Source organism: Cucurbita maxima, unplaced genomic scaffold, assembly GCF_002738345.1.
Source record: "Cucurbita maxima cultivar Rimu unplaced genomic scaffold, Cmax_1.0 Cma_Scf00001, whole genome shotgun sequence".
Taxonomy (NCBI): Eukaryota; Viridiplantae; Streptophyta; class Magnoliopsida; order Cucurbitales; family Cucurbitaceae; genus Cucurbita; species Cucurbita maxima.
Genome location: NW_019272017.1, coordinates 5,578,856 through 5,601,930, shown reverse-complemented (window position 1 = coordinate 5,601,930; position 23,075 = coordinate 5,578,856). Strand labels below are relative to the sequence as shown.

The 23,075-nt window shown below is 35.1% G+C and overlaps 4 protein-coding genes across 4 annotated transcripts; 1 reads left to right on the top strand and 3 right to left on the bottom strand.

The window, feature by feature from the left end:
• Positions 1–80: 80 nt before the first annotated feature.
• Positions 81–3,920, bottom strand: LOC111488396 (cation/H(+) antiporter 15-like). The gene is made up of 3 exons (XM_023136128.1): positions 3,552–3,920; positions 2,039–3,040; positions 81–1,531 (listed from the first exon to the last, which is right to left on the bottom strand). Exons 1-3 carry the CDS (start codon positions 3,759–3,761, stop codon positions 347–349), a joined length of 2,397 nt encoding a protein of 798 aa, XP_022991896.1. The 5' UTR covers positions 3,762–3,920; the 3' UTR covers positions 81–346.
• LOC111488403 (amino acid transporter AVT6C-like) lies at positions 714–21,427 on the top strand. The gene is made up of 8 exons (XM_023136141.1): positions 714–718; positions 8,633–8,635; positions 8,690–8,696; positions 18,663–19,104; positions 19,344–19,496; positions 19,600–19,803; positions 20,490–20,955; positions 21,139–21,427. Exons 3-8 carry the CDS (start codon positions 8,691–8,693, stop codon positions 21,257–21,259), a joined length of 1,392 nt encoding a protein of 463 aa, XP_022991909.1. The 5' UTR covers positions 714–718; positions 8,633–8,635; position 8,690; the 3' UTR covers positions 21,260–21,427.
• Positions 4,839–7,289, bottom strand: LOC111488439. The gene is made up of 4 exons (XM_023136182.1): positions 6,841–7,289; positions 6,145–6,214; positions 5,994–6,072; positions 4,839–5,156 (listed from the first exon to the last, which is right to left on the bottom strand). Exons 1-3 carry the CDS (start codon positions 7,177–7,179, stop codon positions 6,011–6,013), a joined length of 471 nt encoding a protein of 156 aa, XP_022991950.1. The 5' UTR covers positions 7,180–7,289; the 3' UTR covers positions 4,839–5,156; positions 5,994–6,010.
• Positions 8,227–12,001, bottom strand: LOC111488422 (alpha-soluble NSF attachment protein 2-like). The gene is made up of 9 exons (XM_023136162.1): positions 11,613–12,001; positions 10,814–10,863; positions 10,648–10,720; positions 10,442–10,521; positions 9,670–9,821; positions 9,333–9,492; positions 9,212–9,259; positions 8,909–8,989; positions 8,227–8,507 (listed from the first exon to the last, which is right to left on the bottom strand). Exons 1-9 carry the CDS (start codon positions 11,755–11,757, stop codon positions 8,427–8,429), a joined length of 870 nt encoding a protein of 289 aa, XP_022991930.1. The 5' UTR covers positions 11,758–12,001; the 3' UTR covers positions 8,227–8,426.
• Positions 21,428–23,075: the final 1,648 nt, after the last annotated feature.

The following is a 23,075-nucleotide window of genomic DNA, read 5'->3' as shown; positions in this document are numbered from 1 at the left end:
AAATTTCAATATTATAACAAACTCCGAATAAGAATAGATTAGGACGAGAAATATAATTTTCATCTTCAACTCTATTTAGCTAACAAAAATAATTTCATAATACCTCCTTTATTCCACATCCAAAATAGGAACTTTTTTTTTCCTATAATACCCTTGACCCTAAACTTCAAAAATGGGATAGAACTCCCACAGCCATTATTCCTTACAAAATTTAAATAAATGGCCGTAAAAAAGTTCCTAAATTTACCACCTTACTAAAATGGCTTTGGCTAGTGATTTATAAATGTACAAAAAGCTAAGGAAACAGAAAGAAAAGAAGGGGATTTTGTAAAGGCTATGCTCCATTTCATCTGCCCATCGCTATAGACCAAGATCCCAGTGGAGCATCATGAACAAGGGCGCTATCCATCATCCTTCGCCCGCAAAATCTCCCGCTAAACTGTTGCTGCTGCACCAACAACACCGTCGACGTGCTCCCAAAGTCCGGTGACGCAAGTATATCACCGACCACCCCAAGCTCTGGACACTCACTCCATTGGTGAAGGCCGTTGAGAATGGGATTGTCTTCGTGTCGTAGACCGGTAATTATTAAGTCGAAGCAATCCTCCATGCCTCTAATGGACGCAGCCATTCCCGCGCCGTCTCTCACCATCTCTTCCACCACCACAAAATGCTCGTGTTCCATGTTGGCTTGTCGGAATTCATGGATCAACTCAGAGTCAAGCTTCCTATTCTTGTTGTTTTCAGCTCCAAACAGAAGGAACCGAATGACGGTTAAGTCGACAGTGTGATGCCTTGCCATTCGAGTTCCTAATGCCAACGACTCTGCATCGTCTGGGCCACCAATGAACAACACAGCAATATGATATGGAGATCGTGCAGTCAAGACAGAGGCATACTTCGTCAAAACTCCCCTATCTACCAGAATTGCAACTGAACAAGGCGCCATTTCAAGAATTTGAATGTTCATATTCTGAAGGGCTCGGTTCACCTTCCCAATTGAGCCATCGATCGCCCACTGCTTGTGGAAAGGAAGGATGGCAATGGTGGCCCTCTTGTCAAATGCGAGTCTACAAACGTCATCGTGCATAAGGTCGTAAGGTGATATCGCGGTGAAAGCATTGACAGTGGCACAGCCTGCATTGTGTTCTTCATATTGCCTCAAGGCATTGATAATGTGGACTGCTTTGGATGAAGATCTCTCGAGTGTGCAATCCGGTTGGTGTGCTATAAGAACTGGGTTGCTTCTGCCAATGAGCTCGACCAAAATGAGAGCTATTGCGGCCAAGGGGCTGTCTCTTGAAGCATAGGACACTTCAAGGAGGTTAATGATCGTGGGGATGTTGTCCTGATGGTGGATGCAGACCAAGATTCGGAGCTCGGCCTCCGGCTTCAAATGTTGAATTGTACATCTTGATGACGAGAGGTAGCGTTTAGATGGATCATAAAGATGTTTGATTAATGGTGTTATGATGCCTGTTATAACCAACATTGAGATAACAGCAAAAGAAAACTCTTCGTCTGAAATCACCTACAGAAGAAATGTAACAAAAATAGATGATGTTCTGTTCAGAGTATATACATTGAATAACTTGATAGACTCGATAAACCGCTTCATTCTAGCTTCAATTTTGGCCTTCCTAGTGTTAAAATATTGATCATAGTTGCAATGATTTGGTTAAATCTCCTAAAATGTTCAAGTCATTATCAGATGCGCATTTTCTTTAGACATGCATAGAGAGGAAATGACCTAAAAAAATAGTGGAAATCAAGTAGGTTGCAGGGTAAAGAAGAACAAGGATGTACAAAACATGGGAGTTTTGGAGATTGGGATTTCTAATAAACAGAAAGGGTTTGCAAGCATCTCATCATCTATCTTAGTCACGTCTAAGAAATACATGTCAACGAAGAAAGCTGGGCCGGGTTTAGATCAAAACGAGTAAAAAAAGCTCAAACCATAGTTTAGTTTATTTTTAGTTTTAACAGATCATTCTATGCATGAATCGGTCAAAATAAAGAGGGTTTTTTGGCTCATTACCGCACTTTGCTTCCAGAAATTGAAAAGGATCAACTGCAAGAACCCTCTAGCATTCAGAATGAGGCCAAGAACCAAAGAATCTCCACGTCGCAGATTGATGTATTTTGCTGGCAACATCACGGCTCCAATCTTAACAGTGCAGGAAAACAGAAGAACGATCCCAACAACCCAAGTGTCCTGAATTGTGATAATGAAGATATTGGTCTGCAATCCACTAACAGCAAGAAAAGTTGGATAAAATAGCCTTGAAGCTAAAGTTTCCAATTTGGACACAATGGTAGAACCCAATGGAGGACCATCTGGCACAACCAAGCCAAGAACCAATGGCCCCAGGAAATAGTGTTGCCCTATGATCTCACTCAGAAACCCACTGAGCAGGACAAGAAGGAAAATCCAGATAACAAAAATCTCGTTGATGAACTTCCGGTCTTGAAATCGCTTATGTATATGCATAACTGCAGGCTTGACGATGTAGATGATGGCAGCAATAAGTGCACATGATGATAATAGTGAATAAAATGGACTATTTCCGCTGGCTTTCTTGTTCTCTGTGAATGATAAGGCAGCAACGGTTGTGAGAACGCCTAATACGTCACAGAACATGGACGATGAAAGTGCGAGGCGGCCGATATCTGTGTTCAAGATCTTGAGCTCGGTTAACAGACAAGCAATAACAGGAGAGCCGATCAAGGTTTGAGACAAAGCTATGAAGAAAAGAGAGTTGGCGATGTTGCATTCCACTGGGCAGGATTGCTTCAGAATTAAGATAAATATGATTGGTAATGTCAAGGTGAACAGAAACACGAACAAACCTACAACCATTGCTTGTCGCCCTGGCCACAACATTACTGCCCCATCAATCTTCACTCCCACGACAAAGAGGAAGAACATGAGGCCAAAAGTTCCAAAAGTTTCCAATATCATATTCCCTCGTTGGGGGAACAACGCTTTTGCTATCTCATCTTTTTGCCCCAAGAACGATGGACCCAAGATGATGCCTCCCTGCAAGTAACATTTTCGACACAACCAATTAAGAATGCATCTAAGAGACCAGATATACACACACTAATTTATAAGCTCAAACTTCTTGAGTTTGACATTGATATTAACATAACATCATCAAAATAGGAAATCGTACATTTGAACCTCAGCAATGTCATTTCTTCTCATATCGATATTAGTAGTTTACACATGATCTCCAACCTCGCGCGTTTACAAGTGCGTTAAGCTTTTTGAGTATTACTGATTTAAGAAGGAATCAAAGCGCATTTGATGTGCAAACCTAACAACGTCACATTGGATTTTCACGAATCAAATGAAAAGCCAGGTCACATATCCTCTAACTATTCGCCATTAGTTTCTAGCTCGAGGACGCATAGTAATCTACTGACAAGTTCATTTAGAACATTTATCAAATACGAAGAGTGCATCCACAGATTGAGCAAGAAATTCATAAGGAAATGCGATTGTGATTAAACATATATAGAGATCATGGATTGAGGAAGAAACTTACAAAGATATGAGAGACGACGGTGGATTGTCCGAGCGGTTTGAGGATGGCTTCCATAAGTTGGGAGATGAAGGAAATTGCAGAGAGCTGTAATAAGAGGAGAGAAGAAGGGGATTTTGCAGAGAAATGGAATAAATACCGCCATGGATCATCTGCATTAAATCTCGGCATAGTTTCACACACATAAGTTTGGTTCACGGGAGCCATAGACATTTACAAGAACCAACCATGAAGAAGAAAAAAAAGAAGAATGCAAGGAGAGGGAGAGGGAGAGGGAGAGGGAGAGAGAGAGCAAATGGAGGGATGGTTTTCCAAGTGTCGTGGATTTATTACAACTCTTTCACCATAATTTTCTAATTTTCGTTGTTGGGAGTTTATGGTTTCAAAGTTAACTTCAATATTTTTTTTTTTTTTAATAAGAGTGTAGAAATCTCTCTAGAACTGATCCATTTTAAAATTGCAATACATAATAGACTAAAACGAACAAATTACTATTCTATTGATAAATAAGAAAAAAATGTAAAAATTAATGTCCCAATGTGATTTACACTGTTTAAGAAAAATGAGTATAATACATATACAGTAAGATTTGTAAGATTTATTAGAGTGAGAGTGACAATCGCATAGTGGGTTTCGTGTATTTAAATGTAATGTACACTAAACTATGTATACGAAAGTGAGGTTTTGTGTTCTACGAAAGTGATGTAGATGTACTATATACTAATTGCATGTATATGCATTTCTTGACCTCGTAGCAAGTGTCACTTACCATGTATTTTTTATATTCAATTTTTGTTCGGTTATATATATATTATTTATTTGTTATATTTATGATTGAAAGTTTAATTTGAAATTTTTCATTAAAAGCTTTGGAGCTTTTAACTTTCCCTTAGATTTAAAAGAGAGTGTACTACTAAAGCCATGAAAATTTCAAATTTCCCCATTACAAACCCTAGTTTTCAATTCCATCGATCTGAGCTCGAGGAGAAGATCGGCCAAAATCAGCACGATAATACACAAATCCTCCACATCGATTTGAGCTCTGGGGAGAAGATCGAGTAACGCCAATTACAAACAATGTGTACTCAGTATAGGGTGAATACCTACCATGTGACTTGTTTCCATCGTGGATAAATTTTTGGTTCTCTATATGAAGCAATGCTGAAGTAGCATGACATTACACGGCCTATGACGAAAAACGTACATATCTATCAAAGGCAAGTAATATTATTTTTAATCATTCAAAATCAATTCAATGTTTAATCTACACTCATCAACGTTTGCGCTTAATAGCGAGAAACACACCTATGTCCACAACACACAGAAAACTCGACACAAAACTCTTTTCTCAAAATGCATGATCTGTTGCATCTGCAGTGTGAAAGACTATAATTTATTGTTCATAACAGTGAGCTAAAAGGGCTGGGGTTGTGGGCTTCTTCAAACCCAGAGCAGCCATGGGAATGGAGAAAGGTACAGCAAGTATTAACTTAGAGATGAAGTTAGCCTACCAAGGAAAAGCAGAAAAGGACCCAAAACCAACCCAAACAAGGTTTCCTCTGTCTTTCGTATTTATCATCATCTTCAACATTGCTTGTAAATTTGTAACTGAAAAATGAAAAGAAATAGATAGTTATAATTGTAGTAAAATCATATGATTCACTTTACAAGTCTCCTCTGGTTTAATGATATGATTATTCTGCAAATACTAAAATAGATATCTCTTGAAGTTTAGAACCAAAATACTAAAATAGTCATTTTGTTCCCTTTGGACTATTCACTTCCAATAGCTAATATCAGCTCCATGCTGGTGTACGCATGTTGATACACGTTTTCAAAGTTGCTCATTTATCATATAGACTAGATGAGCACGGACTAAAATGATTATTCAGTAAATACTAAGATATTTCTTTAAGTTTAGGAACCAAAATGGAATAAATTTAAAGCCAAATAACACCAAAAATACTATTTTCCTTCTTAAATATCTAAACCATGCTTATATGGGATTAATAGGTAAATAATGGACAACATAACCTAGATAAGAGCTACTACGAGAAAAAATATAACGGCTCAAGCCCATTACTAATAGATATTGTCTTCTTTGGGCTTTCCCTTTCGAGTTTTCCCTCAAAGTTTCTCAAAAATTTTTAAAACGCATCTACTAGAGAGAAGTTTCCACACCCTTATAAAGAATGTTCCGTTTTTTCTCCCCAATCGATATGAGATCTCACAAAAAGATCTATATATAAATGAAAGAGATCCATCCAAAGGGGTGAGAAACACAAAAGAAATTTCACTTTTATACATATTAACATGGAAGATGACTTGTTTTCCCTTTTCTTTCTTATTAGCACGTCTATGCTGCTGAATTTCACATAAATGAGATAAAACCATATGAAGGGTGAATTCTACTACAGAAAGGTTCAAATTCAGAACAAAACTTACTCAGATTACTGAAAGGATCATCTGATGTCATCTTGTTTCACTCTCCTATTGCTTGGTTCTGAATCAGTTGCAAGGTAACCTAAAGAACAAAAAAGTTAGAAAGCAACGCTGAAAGATTGCTTCCCAAACAGACTCTGTAGGAGTGGAATACCTGGATGTCTGTCGCTTACTTCACCAACTGGTGCCTGACCTTTCGAGGCCCGATTGATCCAAGCGAGCCCCTTTGTTCAGAAATCAGACTTTTATTTAAACAAAAGGACAGGATTTGTTTTCTCCCCATGAAAGTTTGTCATGTTTAAAAGCATAAAATCAAACATTAACTTGATTTTGAAGCCTTAAAAACATGTATTAGAGAATCCGAGTGGTTTTGAACAAGAAAAATTATTTTAAACCATTTCAAAATCACTCTCGAACATGTATTTTAAGAGTCAAACCCGAGACACATTAAGCCGAACTAAATTTCACACTTGCAAAGACTCTCTCCAACCCCACCAAAAATTTGCTCATCTCAATTTCGAGAATCATTTTATTTCTATTGAGCCAAATATTCCACTTACTAGAGCAAAGACCAATGCCCACCAAAAACAACACAGCCTATAATAACATTACCAATTAGCAACTCAAAATACACACCAATTGGATGGAATTCTTGAATCTTCATCCCAAAATTACCTACATTCTCTTAATCAGCAGGCTAACCGTATTTAGCAATCCTTCAAGGAACAATCGAAACTCATTTTTCCCTCACAAATTGCACAAGAATATCCTCTCTAATTCCTCAAATACATCCGCAAGAAAGAAATTCACACGAAATCTCAAAATGTAGAAAGCAAAAAGAAACGCAAACCTTCTTAGTGTCCTTAGGAACTCCATAGCCGGAGCAAAACATCTGCCCTACCAAGACCTGCATCGCCGGGTCGCCAGCGCTGGCCTCCTTGAGCGTGTCCTGAAACCACCGCTTGACGCAGTCCGACACCACATCAGCCAACGGAACCCGATTCTGCTCCTCCATATTCTTCTTCTTTGGCTCCGAGATGACTCGGACGGTATCGGGAATCGGAGTTTCGGACGGCGAAACTCGGATCCTAGACTTGGGCTTGGGCGCGGCTGATTGAGGCTTCTTCGAGAAGACAGCGATCTTGGCGAATTGCTGAAGGTGAGATGCCGACGGAAGCGATTTCGCCATCAAACAAAGGGAATTTGCGCGGATGGAAACCGCCAGTTTTTTGCGTCTGCAAATCGTAGGCTCGCTTCTCTCTTGGATTCAGAAAAAGATTTGGTTGAGGAGGGGGATGGTACTATTTCAATTTTTCCTTTTTATAATTTCATTATTATTATTACGTTAAATTAATCTCAAAAAAGTTCTATTTTTACTCTTGATTTTTTTTTTTAAATATCTTTCAACTTTAAAATTGTTTTGATTTTCCACTAAAAAAAATTATAAGACATATTTCATCTAAAAAGTATTATTAAAATCATTTACACACATGAATTTATATAAATAATGATATAAATGATTTCGTACATTAATTTTAATTTTATTTTAACAGAAAATTCCTTTAATAATATTTAAAAAAAAAAAAATTTGATAGTTCAAAGATAAAAATAAAACCTTTTAAATTTTAAATGCTTAAAATTCAATTCCATTTTTGTATAATTTAATGTTATATCACAAATTTATTATCCCAGGAACGTAATAGATTTTTAAAATTTCTTAAATTTTTTGTTTGAGATATTTGACATTTTTTTAAAATTTATAGACTAACCTAATATTCAATTTTATGTTTAAAATATTTTTTTTAATTTATTATTGAATTATTAAACAGAAACCATTTTTAAAGTTTTAGAAAATTTGAAATACAAACTTTAAAAATTAAAAATTAAAAATTAGATCCTATATAAATTAACTTTTTTTTAATCTATTTTTTTCATTTATTTTTATCCCCTAAAATAGACATCAGACAAGATATAAAACCTTTATTTTATTTTTTTAATTAAAAAAATAGTATTTGTGATGTCCCACACATTGGTTGGGAATGAAGTCTAAAAGAAAAGTGAGAACAATAACTGCTAAAGGTGGATCTAGGTCAATCCATAATTCAATTTGAACTCATTAAAGCATCACATCATTCATTCAAAGATTGTCTCTATTACTATTCTCAGAATTTAAATTCTAAGCTTCAAACAACTTTGAATAATAAAATAATTTTTTTTTTTTTTTGTAGAGATTTGGTTTCCAAAATGAGAATAACACTCAGAAGCTCACAGCTTAGAGGATGAGACTTTATTCATCAAAATCCAAACCCAAACCCAAACACCAAGTCATTCAATAATGAATAGACAGTCGATTGCCAAAACATCTGGACATAGAACACACACACACACACACACACACACAGCCATAGAAAGAATCTAAAAAACAAATCATCCTCTTTAGGTAAGATCGTCCTCTTCCAGCTCTTTGGCTTTCAGCTTGTCCTTCACCCTTAAAAGAAGGGTCGTCTTCAATGGATCCTGTCAATAGTTTGTGCACATTAATCTTTACCATTACGAATGAAAACAACAAAGTTATTTCAAACGATCAAACTGCACTTGTGTGAAGACTCCAATCGAACGGTAAGAATGTTATTTCACAGTAGGTAGTAAGTTACGGGGGCAGGAGGAACATGCGTGTGTGTGGGGGGTTGGGATTTCAGCATGGGGTGTGATTGTGCTGTATATTGAAGAACTATCAATATAACACAATTTGGTATTTGTTTCCCTCTGGTTTGTGTGTGTTTTCGTGTTATTTTCAGGTGATTCCGAGTTGGATACCGAACATTCTCTAGATCGAACGTAAGATTTTCAGGACGTAACTTCGCAGATTACATATCAATAACATAGCATTCAAGTCGACTCATGAAGTATGATCTTACCAGTGTGGTCATGCTATCAAATTCCTTGACAACATCAGTAAATTTTGCTACATCTTCCTCATCAATGGCAGATGCAATGTCCTGAGGTAAAATTATCAGACGGATAAACGAACAAATATAAGAGGTTTTCTAGTCAAGAAGCACTACAATTTCATGCAATATATGACAATGCCTTCAATCAATGAGCAAGCCGGACAAGAAATGAGTAGAACCATCAAACCTCTTGTTCAACATATATGAAAAAACATTAAATATGCAAAAGAAAGAATAATAAATCAGAATTCAGGGGTGAACGTAACGCACCGCTAAAAGCTTATATTCACGTGACCCTGAAAATGTAGGATCTAGGTCCTGCAGAAGGGATGTAATATGGTAAGGACAGAAATCACGAGGACGAGATGAGACAGTCATGTCCGATAACTACCTGATAGTTATCCAATGCTCTGGTAATAGCAACGATATCGCCTTTGCAAAGCTGGCAAATTCCAGCATTAAGAAGATGCCCTTTCACTCCATACTTGAGCAAGTTACTCTTCAGAGAATACTTCGCTATCTCTTCGTAGATATCGATTGCTTTCTGATACCTACAAATTATGTTACCATTCAAAAATGTTTTCATAAGATAAATGTTTGCACAATGTCAAAATAAATGGATAATATGAAACCAGAAGAAACCATCAAAGTAGAAGAAAACTTGGTAATGCTTTAAATGTGTCAATCATAAGGATGCAACACAATTTATCAATACTACACTATCTTACTGTTCCAACTGTGCAGCAAATTGTGCAACTTTCTGCTTGCATTGATTTGCTGAAGTTGTCACTTCTTCATTTTGGAAAAGGTCAGCAGCTTTTTCAAAGTAATCGATTGCTTGCTCGATATCCTGTTCGGACTCGAACAATTCAGCAATTTCCTGCACACACGAGAAGGTAAATCCAAGTCATGGATTGCATATGAGGCATTTGTTTAATTCTCTGTCAATCAAATGATGAAAGAATTCTGCAATAAGAAATTGCCATGTGTAACAGTTCAAGCCCACTGCTAGCGGATATTGTCTTCTTTGGCAGGTTACTATCGCTGTCAACATCACAGTTTTAAAGCGTGTTTACTAAGGAGAGGTTTCCATATCCTTATGAATAATGTTTTGTTCTCCTCCCCAATTGATGGGGGATCTCACAATCCACCCTCCTTCGGGGCTCAGCATTCATGCTGGTAAACCGCCCAATGTCTGGCTTTGATACCATTTGTAACATTCCAAGCCCATCCCTAGCAGATGCATTTTAAAAGCCTTCCGGAGAAGCTCGAAAGGGAAAGTCCAACGAGGACAATATCTGCTAGCGGTGAGCTTGGGATGTTACATAATGTATGATACTTCATAGTGTCTAATCAAGAATTAGCAGCCACAAGAATAGGTTCCAAAAGAAAAGAAAAGAAAAAAACAATTCACAGCATAACCTCGTGAAGTAACCGAACATTTTAGATGATCAAAGAAATCAAATAATAAGCATTTCACGTAGCAGAATAACAATGAACCTTGTAATATCTTGCAGCCATATTGAGTCTTCCAATGTCACAAAACAAATTCACTGCCTGCTCTATGCAAGATATGGCCTCTGCATCAAGATAACAATTGGAAATAAGCAATTTAACCAACAATAACGTCGATAATTGAACTAGCATTGTTTCACTCGAACAGTTCGCGTTGAAGTATAGAATGATCAATTATGAACCAGTATTACCTCTAACAGATGTTTTCTTATAGCAATTGCCCGCATCAATATAAGCTTGAGCTGCTTCATGTTTGCTTTCCATCTTTATAAGAAAAACAATGCATTGTTCAGTAAAAGAAACCGTGTACAACAAAGGAAGACGAAGCCATTGATCTCACAAACACGAAGCACCAACCTTCAGATGACAATTTGCTAACTTTATATACGTTGATCCTGCTTTATCCCCTGGAAAACCACATCCACAGAGATTAGAAGGCAATGGATGGCAGGAAACTGAAATAGACAATAAGAAATGCTTTGTTTCCTTCTCCAACCGATGTGGGATCTCACAATCCACCTCCTTGGGGGACCAGCATCCCCATTGGCACACCTCTTGGTGTTTGGCTCTGATATTATTTGTAACCGCTCAAGCCCACTACTAACAAATATTGTCCGCTTTGGCTCGTTACGTATCGCTATCAGTCTCACGGTTTTAAAACGTGTATGTTAGGGAGAGGTTTCTACACCCTTATAAGAAATATTTCTTCCCTCTCCAACCAACGTGTGATCTCACAAGTTTTATTTTACCTCCTAACTTTAAACTCCAAAGATTATATATAAGAATGTAAAACTTTTCTCCTCATCATGAAAATTTTTGGCTCCGCCCCTACCAAGCATGCAACAATGCCGATCAATCAAAAGTTGAAATCATGGTGCTCTTGATTTCTAAGCAAAAACTCTCGCATAACCCAAAAAAACCGCCAGAAAACGGGAAAAACGATATCATAAAAGAAGCAAAAAGAAACAGAACACAAGTAGCCCGCCACAATTAAATTACGCATCAAAATGATAAAAACAATGAAACAACAAAAATCCTGACCGTCCTCATATGCAGCAGCGTTTAGGGATAATGAAATTAACAAAACAGGGAAAGTAATGATCGAACAGAGGGAAATAAAAAGAAGAATCATAAGGTGAAAAGCGATTAGCAATACATGATTTCGAAAGCTTGTAAGAATTGGCGGCTTTATCGAAGAGATCTGCAGCATCATCGTACTTGGAGCCGAACAATCCCCAACCACTGAGCTTCTTTTCTGCTTTGGAATCGAAATCCTCTGCTCTGGCCAAATGATCCGCCATGGACGAATGTGAATCGAGAAACGGGAAAAAAAAAAAAAAAAAAAAAACAGGATTGCGATTAAGAAATGGTTTCTGGTTCTTCTAGCATTGACGGGTTTCTCTCTTAGAAATATCAAAGTTTTGTTGGATCAATCGGTAAGGATTGCTCGTCCTCGTGTTTTCGCGGTGCCTGTTACTGATTCTGGCAGAGGAAACTTTTTTGTCCCTTTGGGCCGAAAGTGTGGAATCTTGAAAACTGCCCAACTCAATTTTAGGAACAACGAATGGGTTGGCTACCTTTACAAATTACACCATCTAATGGTCATTAATGCTCATAAATTATGAGATCAGACTATTCGAATCTCGATCAATAGATAAAAAGATAATAATGGTGGACAATTTTAAAAAATGTTGACTTAAAGTTAAATCACGAACATTTAAATGTCGTAAGATTTAGATTTTTTTAATCGAAGGTAGGGATACTTGTTTGTTTTGAAATGTCGAAGCTTTTAACCAGTTTTAAATACTATTTTTGTGTTTTTTTTTTTTTAAATTAAGTTAAGTGAGATGTCTTTAAGGCTGTAGCCTAGGAGCACGAGCATGCAACCAATCTAGAATAGGCTCTTAGCTTAGCATACTTAACTCATACGTAAGACAGTTTAGTATATTATCTCCACAAACAAGTCCTACTTCGATGTTTTTTTTTAATGAATGGAATAAGTAAAGTTGGATCACGTGAAGTTGAATTTAGTTCGACTAAAACAAAGCTTAGAATTACTGAGTTGAGACAAAAACGCTGCCTACATTCATGTTTTTTATATTGATATGATTGTGTACGTTTGACGAATGATATACATTAAACATGTATTACTTCTTCATATATTTGTAGGGACACATACTTGGGAGAATGATTTCCAGTTTTTTTTTTTTTTTTTGGTCAGGATATATTAGTACTTAAAAAAATCCAATATATATATATATATATATATAAATATAAAAGAACACATAAATAAATAAAAAATCTCACTCATATATATAATTAATTGAATTGCTTTTGATATAATAGAATTAAAACAAAAGCATTTTTTTTAAGTACGAAATAAAAATACTTTTATTATAATTATTTTTCTAAAAATAGCTTAATAAACAACAAAATAATAAATGACTTCTTCCAAACAAAAATGCTATCATTTAATTAATATATTGGATGAAAATACCCGACTCTAACTAAATCTTAGATATCAAGATAATTAATTATGGACTTATGCTATTTTAATTTATTATTTATACTTTTGAATAAATTTTAAAAATATATCTATAAAATTATTATTATTATTATTTAAATAATTTTTTAACACTTAATATATATATAAAAAAAATAGTAAAAAAAGAAAAAAAGATCTCAATCACAATTATTGATGAATGAAGAGAGGCATCTACCCATCATAACGACTACATACATTCTTTTGCGCCTTTTCCTTGAAATTCTTATAAATAAATATGCTTATAAGTAGACAAATTAAAACTAACCAATAAAAATATTTGTTATTTTTTATTATTTTAAACTTTTAATTTTATTAAATTGGAGCATAAATTTTATTTAAAAGAAAATTTTATAGATAAATGGATGCACAATTTATGCACCAATCATTGCTTGCCATTTGTTAATATGCTGACTCAGAAATATTCTGAATTTGAATTTCCTATCTTACCCTTCCCCTATTGGAATATTTTATTCTTTTTTTCTGAGTTCATCATTTTAGTCTTGTCCTCACCACCGAAATGTCGCCAACGCCGGAGCAGGTACCTCTCCTGCCGGAGAAGAGTCAGGCCACGAAAACTGCGTCGGTATCCGGTGCCGTGTTTAATGTGTCGACGAGTATGATCGGCGCCGGAATCATGTCGATTCCGTTCACTCTTAAGGTCCTCGGCATAATCCCAGCCGTTGTCCTGATCGTGCTTGTGGCTTTCATGACCGACTTATCGGTGGAGATTTTGCTGAGATTCACTCACTCCGGCCAGTCGATGACTTACGCCGGCGTGATGAAAGAGTCATTTGGCCCGATTGGTTCTGTTGCTACGCAAGTTTGTGTGATGATTACTAATCTTGGATGCTTGATCATGTACCTGATTATAATAGGTAAATTCTTTTTCAGACTAATTCAAAATCGATTTAAGTCGGAGTTAACTTAGGGTTGGAGATAGTTTGTTGATTTTGGGGAAATGTATCGAGAGATCGGAAATTGTTATTGATTCTCTGTAATATGAACGAATTTCAGAGACTGTTGTTGAACTTAAATTACTTTGCAGTAATTACAGAGTACGATTCGAAAATTGATCTCTGATTTTTCTGTGCGCGTTTGTTCGATTTGTGAAATTTTTAGGGGACGTGTTCTCGGGGAATAAAGGAGGAGAGGAAGTGCATTTAGGAGTACTGCAACAATGGTTTGGAGATCAATGGTGGAATTCGCGAGAGTTTTCAATTCTCTTCACAGTCGTCTTCCTTCTGCTTCCTCTGCTTCTTTTTCAACGCGTTGGTTAGTAATCGGAAACTGATTTTCTTAGTTTGTTGCTCTAATGGCGTCAGATTTGAATGCTGCAATGTGTGTTTCCAGATTCTTTGAGATTCAGTTCGTTTGTATCAGTTGTTCTGGCCGTCGTTTTCGTTGGGATAAGCTCTGTCTTGGCGATTATGGCGATCGTTCAAGGCACAACGAAGAGCACCAGATTGGTACCGGAGCTGGACGATCAAACCTCCTTCTTCGAACTGTTCACCGCCGTACCAGTTCTTGTCACAGCCTTCACGTTTCATTTCAATGGTACGTAAAGGCAAAAGTCTAGTCCGTACAATAAGGAACGATGATTATTTCCACTATTTTTGTTGCTTTTCTTAGAAAAAAAAAATAATAAAATTGATTTTTTAATTTTTTTTTTGAAGGCATGAATTTAGTCCATCTACTTTTTAAATTTCAATTTTATCTTTATATTTTCACATTTTGTTTAAATACTTTAATTTACCTACTTTGTTTAAATACTTTATATTAATTTAATCCATCTACTTTTTAAAAAATATACTTATCAAGTTATTAATGAATTATAAAATGTACATTTAGCGGAAAGGATTTTAAAGAGAAATGGCTTATAATATTAAAAAAAAAAACTTCTAGCTTTGAAATTTTTATTTAATAGTTTGTTTTTATGACATACTGTAACTTAATAAGGTTATTTAATAAGGTTAATTACCGTCTTTCACAATAGTATGATATTATCCACTTTAACCATAAATTTCAGCGACTTTTCCTTTGGTTTCTTCACCGAACTTGACAATATTTATTTCTTATAAATTTATGATCTTCTTTTTAAAATAATTTAGGAGTAAAGAGATTAAATAAATCATATTTAAACCATAATCAATATTTAACCTTTCAATAGTCATTTTCTTTCTCTAATTATTTGATTAATGAAAAAGTGATGGGACGTTATCAAATTGACAACAAATGCGATGAATATGCTCGACTAGAACTATGTTTTAGTTAGTCATTTTTTTTTTATAAATTTATATATTAATTATATCAAATTTAAAGTATTCTTCGTCATGATTACTCATAGTTATTAAAAAAAAATACTTCTCTTATTGTATTTTGTGACAGTTCATCCAATAAGTTTTGAGCTTCGGAACTCAAAAAACATGATGCTAGCAGTTCGAGTGGCCCTCCTTTTGTGTGCCATTGTCTACTTCGCCATAGGCATTTTTGGGTATTTGCTGTTTGGGGACTCATTAATGTCAGATATTTTAACCAATTTTGATCAAACTTCAGGTTCATCAATAGGGGCTCTGTTGAATGATACTGTGAGATTAAGCTATGCATTTCATCTAATGTTGGTTTACCCTTTGCTCAACTTCTCTTTGAGGTTCAACATAAATGAATTGCTGTTTCCAAACAAGCCTCCTTTGGCCTCAGATACCACAAGGTTCTTGGCCATAACAATGGCATTGCTGGCCTTCACCTACTTGGCTGCAATTGCTTTCCCAAATATTTGGTCTATTTTTCAGTTCATGGGCTCTACTTCAACTGCATGCCTCGCCTTCATCTTCCCCGGTGCCATCGCCCTCAGGTACTTCTCTTTCCCTAATATCCCTTAATTTGCTACGCTATTATACAATGCAATTGAGTTCAGTTTCATCTGATAGTGAGATACAAAGAACTATAGTTATAGAGTTAGATATGCACATCACACATCAATAATATCAAATACTAATTAATTTGACCAATAATATATGACATAGAGATCTCTATGATTAAAGAGATATGAAGCTTAAGTTTATCTTATTTAAGACGTCTACTCTAATAAAATAATTTAGTATAGAAGTAAAGTAGGTCATGACAAGAGACCACATGTCCAAGCATTTGCTACCTGCATAATATTTATCCTATTAACATGTCAAAGCAGGTAGATCTGTATAACATGTTAATAGGATAAAAATTATGATTTGAGCTCGTAGGTAAGAGTTTCGAGAATATGTTAGAATCTAATTTTTTTAGTTGAGCAACCGATGAATATATTTAAGAGTTGCTTTACTTACAAGTTATGTTTACATAATTATTTGTTTGGACATGGTAGAGAATATATTTAAGTAGTTGTTTATTTACACGTGTAGGGATGTGAATGGAATATCAACAAAGAAGGATAAGGTGGTTGCTACAGTAATGGTAACTTTGGCAACCGTGTCAAGTATTATTGCTATTGCTATAAATATAAACAAGACATTCGAAAATTAATATTTCAAGAATTTCATTTCTTTATTTTTTAATCATTAAAATAATATTAATCTTATGATATGTCGAAATAATATTAGTTTTATAATAAGTCTATAAGTATTTTATATCTTTTTGATTCAATTTTGTAGGTGTGAAAAATGTATTATTAAATTGTTTGTGTTGAGGTAGAATATGATTGATGTTTTTGTTTTATCATTTATTTTATTTCTTTTTCAGAAACAAACAGAAAAGAAAAATACTTATTTTAAATATATATAAAAAAACAACAAATAAGAGAGAAAGTAGAACAAGTAACCAAAACGTGTCCATTATGAATATTTAGACTTTTAATTAGTTTAATTTAAAGATTTTTTTTTATTATTTTCATCTATCTTTAATCCATCAAACCCGAAGATTGGGTTCAGTTATTGAGTTATGGCAGCAAGCAACGAGCGTGAATATGCAATGTGATGTAAGGCATGACAGTAGTGCATGTGATACGCAAATGAGATGATTGAGGCATAATGGCAAGTAATTGGAGCGCGAATTAAACGAAAACTCTAAATATGCTATAATGTATAAATTTGAAACTCAAAATAATCTAAAAAAAATGACAATATTATTATTTAACTACTTTTGTAAAAGTTTTAAAACTACCTTATAAAAAAATGGAAGAAAATTAGATGGATTTAGATGGTCAACTACGAAGCTTGAACCGACAGTTAGGTCCACCATGGCCCAAGCTAGCACCGAACCATCACGTCTCTCCAATATCCGTTCACACAACCACCGGCCAACACATCCCTCCAAAACCGAGGGAAAAGGATAAGATCTTGCTCCAATAAATACACTCCATGCTGATGTGGACACCATTTTTATCTTAAATCTTTTTATTTTATACCATTTTTTTTAAAAAAATATACTGCCCTAAAAAATCTATAAATAGAAAAGGTTGATCTTTATTTTTTAAAATTTAGTTCAAAATTAAAATTGGCTAATAAGTTGGATGGTCAGTCAATTTACGATCCAAATCCAAGACTGATCATTTGAGATGATCAACAAGTCTAAAGATCGATTATCTAAGAACATGACAAATTCAAAAAGTCAATAAGTTCAAAGACTGATGATCCAAGAAAGCTAACCCGTTCAATTTTCTAAGGAATAAAAATTTATCCGTCGATAAATATAAATATTAAAAATTTGTACATGCAATTTCATAAATATTTGTAATAATGTTATTTTATGATTTTTTAAAATAGAAGTGCCAAAATAATGCAACACATTGCAAATATAAAATTCAATTTGTGGAATGAGCGAGCAATCAAGATTTGGTAAGAGGAAGATAATAGAGAGAAGGCCTTTTTTTTTCTTTTTCTTTTAATGAATGAAAAAATAAGACATAATAATTAATGAGACAATACTTTTAGATATTCATAATAACACTGATTATTCCTAAAATTAAATATGAAGTTACCAAACAAGACGTGTCATTGAAGAAAATTGAACCTCATTACTGAAATGGTCTCAAAATTAACGAATCTATTTTACCTCATAAAGAATTAGATCTATGTATAAATGAGTCAAATTTCACTAATATTCATTAGCATTAAGAATATATATATAGTATAGAAAAGTTAGCTAGAGAATGATTAGTGTAATACCCTCGTGCATAAAATTCAGATAAGGATTTAGAATCCAAATTCGATACCTAATGACATCGATATTGTCCTGTATTTCTTGCAACAAGACCACGTTATACTATCGAGTTCCTATGATTAAGCCACTAAAAAGAAAAGATTACTTTATTCATCGAGTTGTTAAATACCATTGAGGGCAGTATGACTGTAGGTCGATCTTTGGTTAACTCGAACAACGTTACTTTGAACTCATAATGTCCGTATATAATGTAGAAGGTAATGTTTCCTTCTTTTATCTTGAACTGATGGTAGCATGACCGGAAGTCGATCTTTGAGAACATGGCTCATTGGAGCGGGTTCAACGGTTAATTATAAAGATATATTTATAAAATAAACGGGAAAAGTAGGTGTTTTTGTAGTACTGGAAATTATCTATGTTTAATAAGTTGTTCAATAATTTAGAGGTATTTTGGTAATTTCGTATCTCCATTTTGGTCCAATAAATATATGACACATTAGACACCGCCATACGCCGCGTAAGACGAGATTTGACATCTTTCTTTTTTTCTTCTTCTCTTCATCTTCTTCAGTTTATCATCGTCTCGCCGCCGGGATGTCGCCGGTGCCGGAAAACACACCTCTCCTGTCAACGGTGAACCCGTCCACAAGGACTGCTTCGGTCTCCGGCGCCGTGTTTAATGTCGCGACCAGCATAATTGGCGCGGGAATCATGTCGATTCCCTTTGCTCTAAAGGTGCTCGGCATAATCCCCGCTCTCGTCCTGATCGTGTTCGTCGCTTTCTTGACTGACATATCGGTGGAGCTTTTGCTCAGATTCACCCATTCCGGCGACTCGACGACCTATGCTAGCCTGATGAAGGAATCGTTCGGCACAATTGGTTCGGTTGCTACGCAAGTCTGTATCATGATTACCAATCTTGGTTGCTTGATTATGTACCAGATAATAATAGGTAAGTCTATTTTGGATTTCAGAGATCTCAATCGCGTGTTGATTTTACTCGTTTTGTAGTTTAATAGGCTGGAATTAGGGCTGAATCTGATTGGCGTGGTGGTCATGGATTTTAGGGAAATGATTCGTGAAATCGAATATTATTTCTATTCTCTTTCTTTTTTTTTCTTTCGAAATCGAGATTACTTCCGATTTATTCTCGTAATTGATCTGTGTTTATGTGGTCTGTGGAGTATTCAGGGGATGTATTCTCCGGCAACAAGGAAGGGGGTCAAGTACATTTGGGAATTTTGCAAGAATGGTTTGGGAATCACTGGTGGAACGCCAGAGAGTTCTCTATCCTGTTCACTGCCGTCTTCATTCTACTTCCTCTGGTTCTTCTCCGACGAGTCGGTCAGTAACTAGAAACTATCGAATCAATTAAACTGATGAACTTCCGATTTTCTTCGTTCTTGCTTTAATGGCGGTGGTTTTGGATTTCTGCAATGTGTTTCAGATTCTTTGAGATTCAGTTCGTTCGTGTCATTTGTTCTGGCCGTGGTTTTTGTTGGGATAAGCTCTGTAATGGCGATCATAGCGATCGTTCAAGGAAAAACGAAGAGCACCAGATTGGTACCGGAGCTGGACAACGAAACCTCCTTCCTCAACCTCTTCACAGCTGTACCAGTCCTTGTCACAGCCTTCACTTTCCATTTCAATGGTAAACAGAACTACAAATCCTTATGCTTTGGACGGTTTGGTTCGATCGGCTCTCTTTCGAACCGAACCGCATAGAATTATTGTGTGCGCTACTAAGGTGTTATAATTAGAATATTAGATCACATTTTTGTAGACATTGAATCCACCATTTAATCAGATTATAAAAAATATCACTAATCTGAATATAATATGAACAATTTTTTTTTTTAATAATATTGATATTTTAATCTACTTGTTGAATTAGAAGTCAAGCATGTGAGGCTTATGGAATATAGTTTATGTGCATGTGGGGCAGGGGGTGGGTGGCCCTTTGATTATTGGTCTAATACTTTTGGTTGGTTTGGTTTAGTATTCGGTTTTAATACTACTCCAAATGGACCAATTTTGATTGGTTTTTACAGTTTAGTAAATCAAAATCGGCCGATTTCAGGTCGAACCGACCCGGTCAACTCTCATTTTGGTTAATTTTGCTAGTTTTGCCTGTTTTAATTTACCATGTGAAGAAAGATTTCGTTAGTTTTCAGTTTTATAGACAAAATAGAATGGTTTTATGTGACATGTTCCCAAATCCTGCCCCACCCCCTTTTTTCTGTTATTAGATTTGATATCCTTCTAGACTTTATGTTAAATGCATTTTTTTAATGATTATTTTTTGAGCGGATTCTTTTTTCTTTGACAATCATACAGTTCATCCGATAAGTTCTGAGCTTCGAAAGCCATCGAACATGATCACTGCCGTTCGGATCGCCCTCCTTCTCTGCGCCGTGATCTATTTCCTGATCGGAATTTTTGGGTATCTCCTGTTTGGGGACTTGTTAATGTCTGATATTCTGATGAACTTTGATCAGAGTGTTGATGCAACAGGGGCTATGTTGAATGATGTGGTTCGATTAAGCTATGCAATTCATCTGATGCTGGTTTTCCCTGTGCAAAACTTCCCACTGAGGTCCAACATCAATGAATTTCTGTTCCCAAATAAGGAGGCTTCTTTGGTCACAGATGAAAGAAGGTTTATGGGCATTACAATGGCTTTGTTGGTTTTCTCCTATCTGGCTGCAATAACATTCCCAAATATATGGTACATTTTTCAATTCATGGGCTCAACTTCAGCTGCTTGTCTCGCCTTCATCTTTCCTGGCGCTATTGCACTCAGGTACTAAAACATTTTAAAAGATCAAGTTTTTAGGTCCAAAAATCATGTTTGTAAAAAGTATTAGATGATTTCGATCTTTAGAAACTATCCAAGCAATACTTCATCATTATGTTTTCATGTTCTTTTCATAAATATAGAGTAGGATTATAATTTGTTTTTAACTAAATTTGTTTGGCCATGCAGGGATGTGAATGGAATAGCAACAAGGAAGGATAAGGTAGTTGCTTCCATAATGGTAATTCTGGCGATAGTGACTAGCATTATTGCCATTTTTATAAACATAAATAATGCATTGAAAAACTAAAGTATTATAGATTGTTTGGAATGGAAGCTCAAATTATTTATTTTTGGAGATGGTGATCAGTTGTATAGTTTTTTAATATTTTTTCCCCTTTTTTTCGTTCGTATAATAAATCGAACATATGTGTTTTTGTTTTTATAATATAATCCAACATAAATACTTGAGGATTCATTCCACGAGTTTAATGTTTGAATCATTATTAGAGATGTCCAATTACTTGTGGGGTTAGAGTTTTATGGGGACATTCTTCTAACAGGGTGAAGAATTTCCATTTAAATGAAAAATGGTAGGAAGTGAAAAGAGATTTTTCCATAACTGAATCTAAAATAAAATTATATTCTTTGTCCCTATTTTATCCTACTCATTTTATATATAACAAGTGTGAGTCTATATTGTAATATATAAGTTTAATTTTTTAGAAATTACATTAGAATTATATTATATTTTTGTTTATAAAATATTATCGAAATATTAAAAATAGAACGTTACCATTATGATATGTAGTAATAGGAGTGTTGGTATGATGTGCACAAGGCAGGGCTTGACATACACACACTCACAGCATGTAAGATGTCACAACCATACTATATAGAGAATAAGTTAAGAACCTCATGTAGCGATAAGCAAAATGACAACTCTTAAGTGACGCCCATCTAAAGAGATGAGTGTCATGATGTGACTAAGGAGGACAGTATAGTATACTACACACAATATAAAGTGGGTTGGGTAGGACCTTGGGTCTTAACCTCGAATGTTGGGGCTCCTAAGGGAATTTGGGCATGCAACTCAAAAGTTAAATCCGTTCATATCAAATATGAAAGCTTGCCAAATTTGGTGTCAATCAAGCGCTCCACAATATAATATGACTTTGCTAAAATCATGACTATTTGCTAAAATCATGTTCGTGATACCGTATATGATTGTTTGCATCAAAATGTATCATAAGGAAAGCATGATATCACCTTTCCACCGCCCCTAGGCTTTGTGGTCTAAGCGAGTTACCCTATGACACACGCATATGTCAAAGTGAGGGCGAGTGTTGCAATACGAGTGTCTTAGGCGACTTCTTTTGAAATGAGTACAAAGACAATGTCAGGCGACGTGTGTAGCCATTGTGCCCCTCATCCATGTATTGGAGGTTGGATTATGCACCCGTCTTTTGATACAAAGGCTATAATTAATATAACGTAGACATGTATTGGAGCTAGATGACTAAGGTTTGACGAAGCCATAAAGAAGCAAAAAACCTTAAAACTTTTCGTGAACAAGTCAAGATCACAACATTGCAAGGTTGAAAAAGTAGGATCGTATAACACAGGGTACACACGTGAAAAATATAGCATGAACTAAGTTGGATATACTAACATTACCATAAAAAAAAATGACAAGATTATCAACCACTCGAATTGCACCTTTCTAATTAGTCATCAACATTAAACAAGGTAGATGCATTCAAATAATTTATAATGCATGTAATGAACCCATTAAAACAAGTCGAATATTCAAATAAATATATGTATTAGTAGGTTATACAAGGTACGATAATACCCCCAAGAAAAATCACCAAAAAAAAAGAAAAAAATAAAAAAGATTAAGCAACCATTATTTGATACCTTATTATATCTGGACATATTCATTATATCAAGGTAATCTAATATTTCACAACAATAATAATTATGAGGCAAGCAATATTTTGGAATAACCAATACTACAAACAAAATTATTTAGGATTTCATCAAGGCAACTACTATGCCTTGGATTCCAACAAGGTAACCATTATACTTGAGAAATGATTGTAACAAAGCAACCATTATACTTG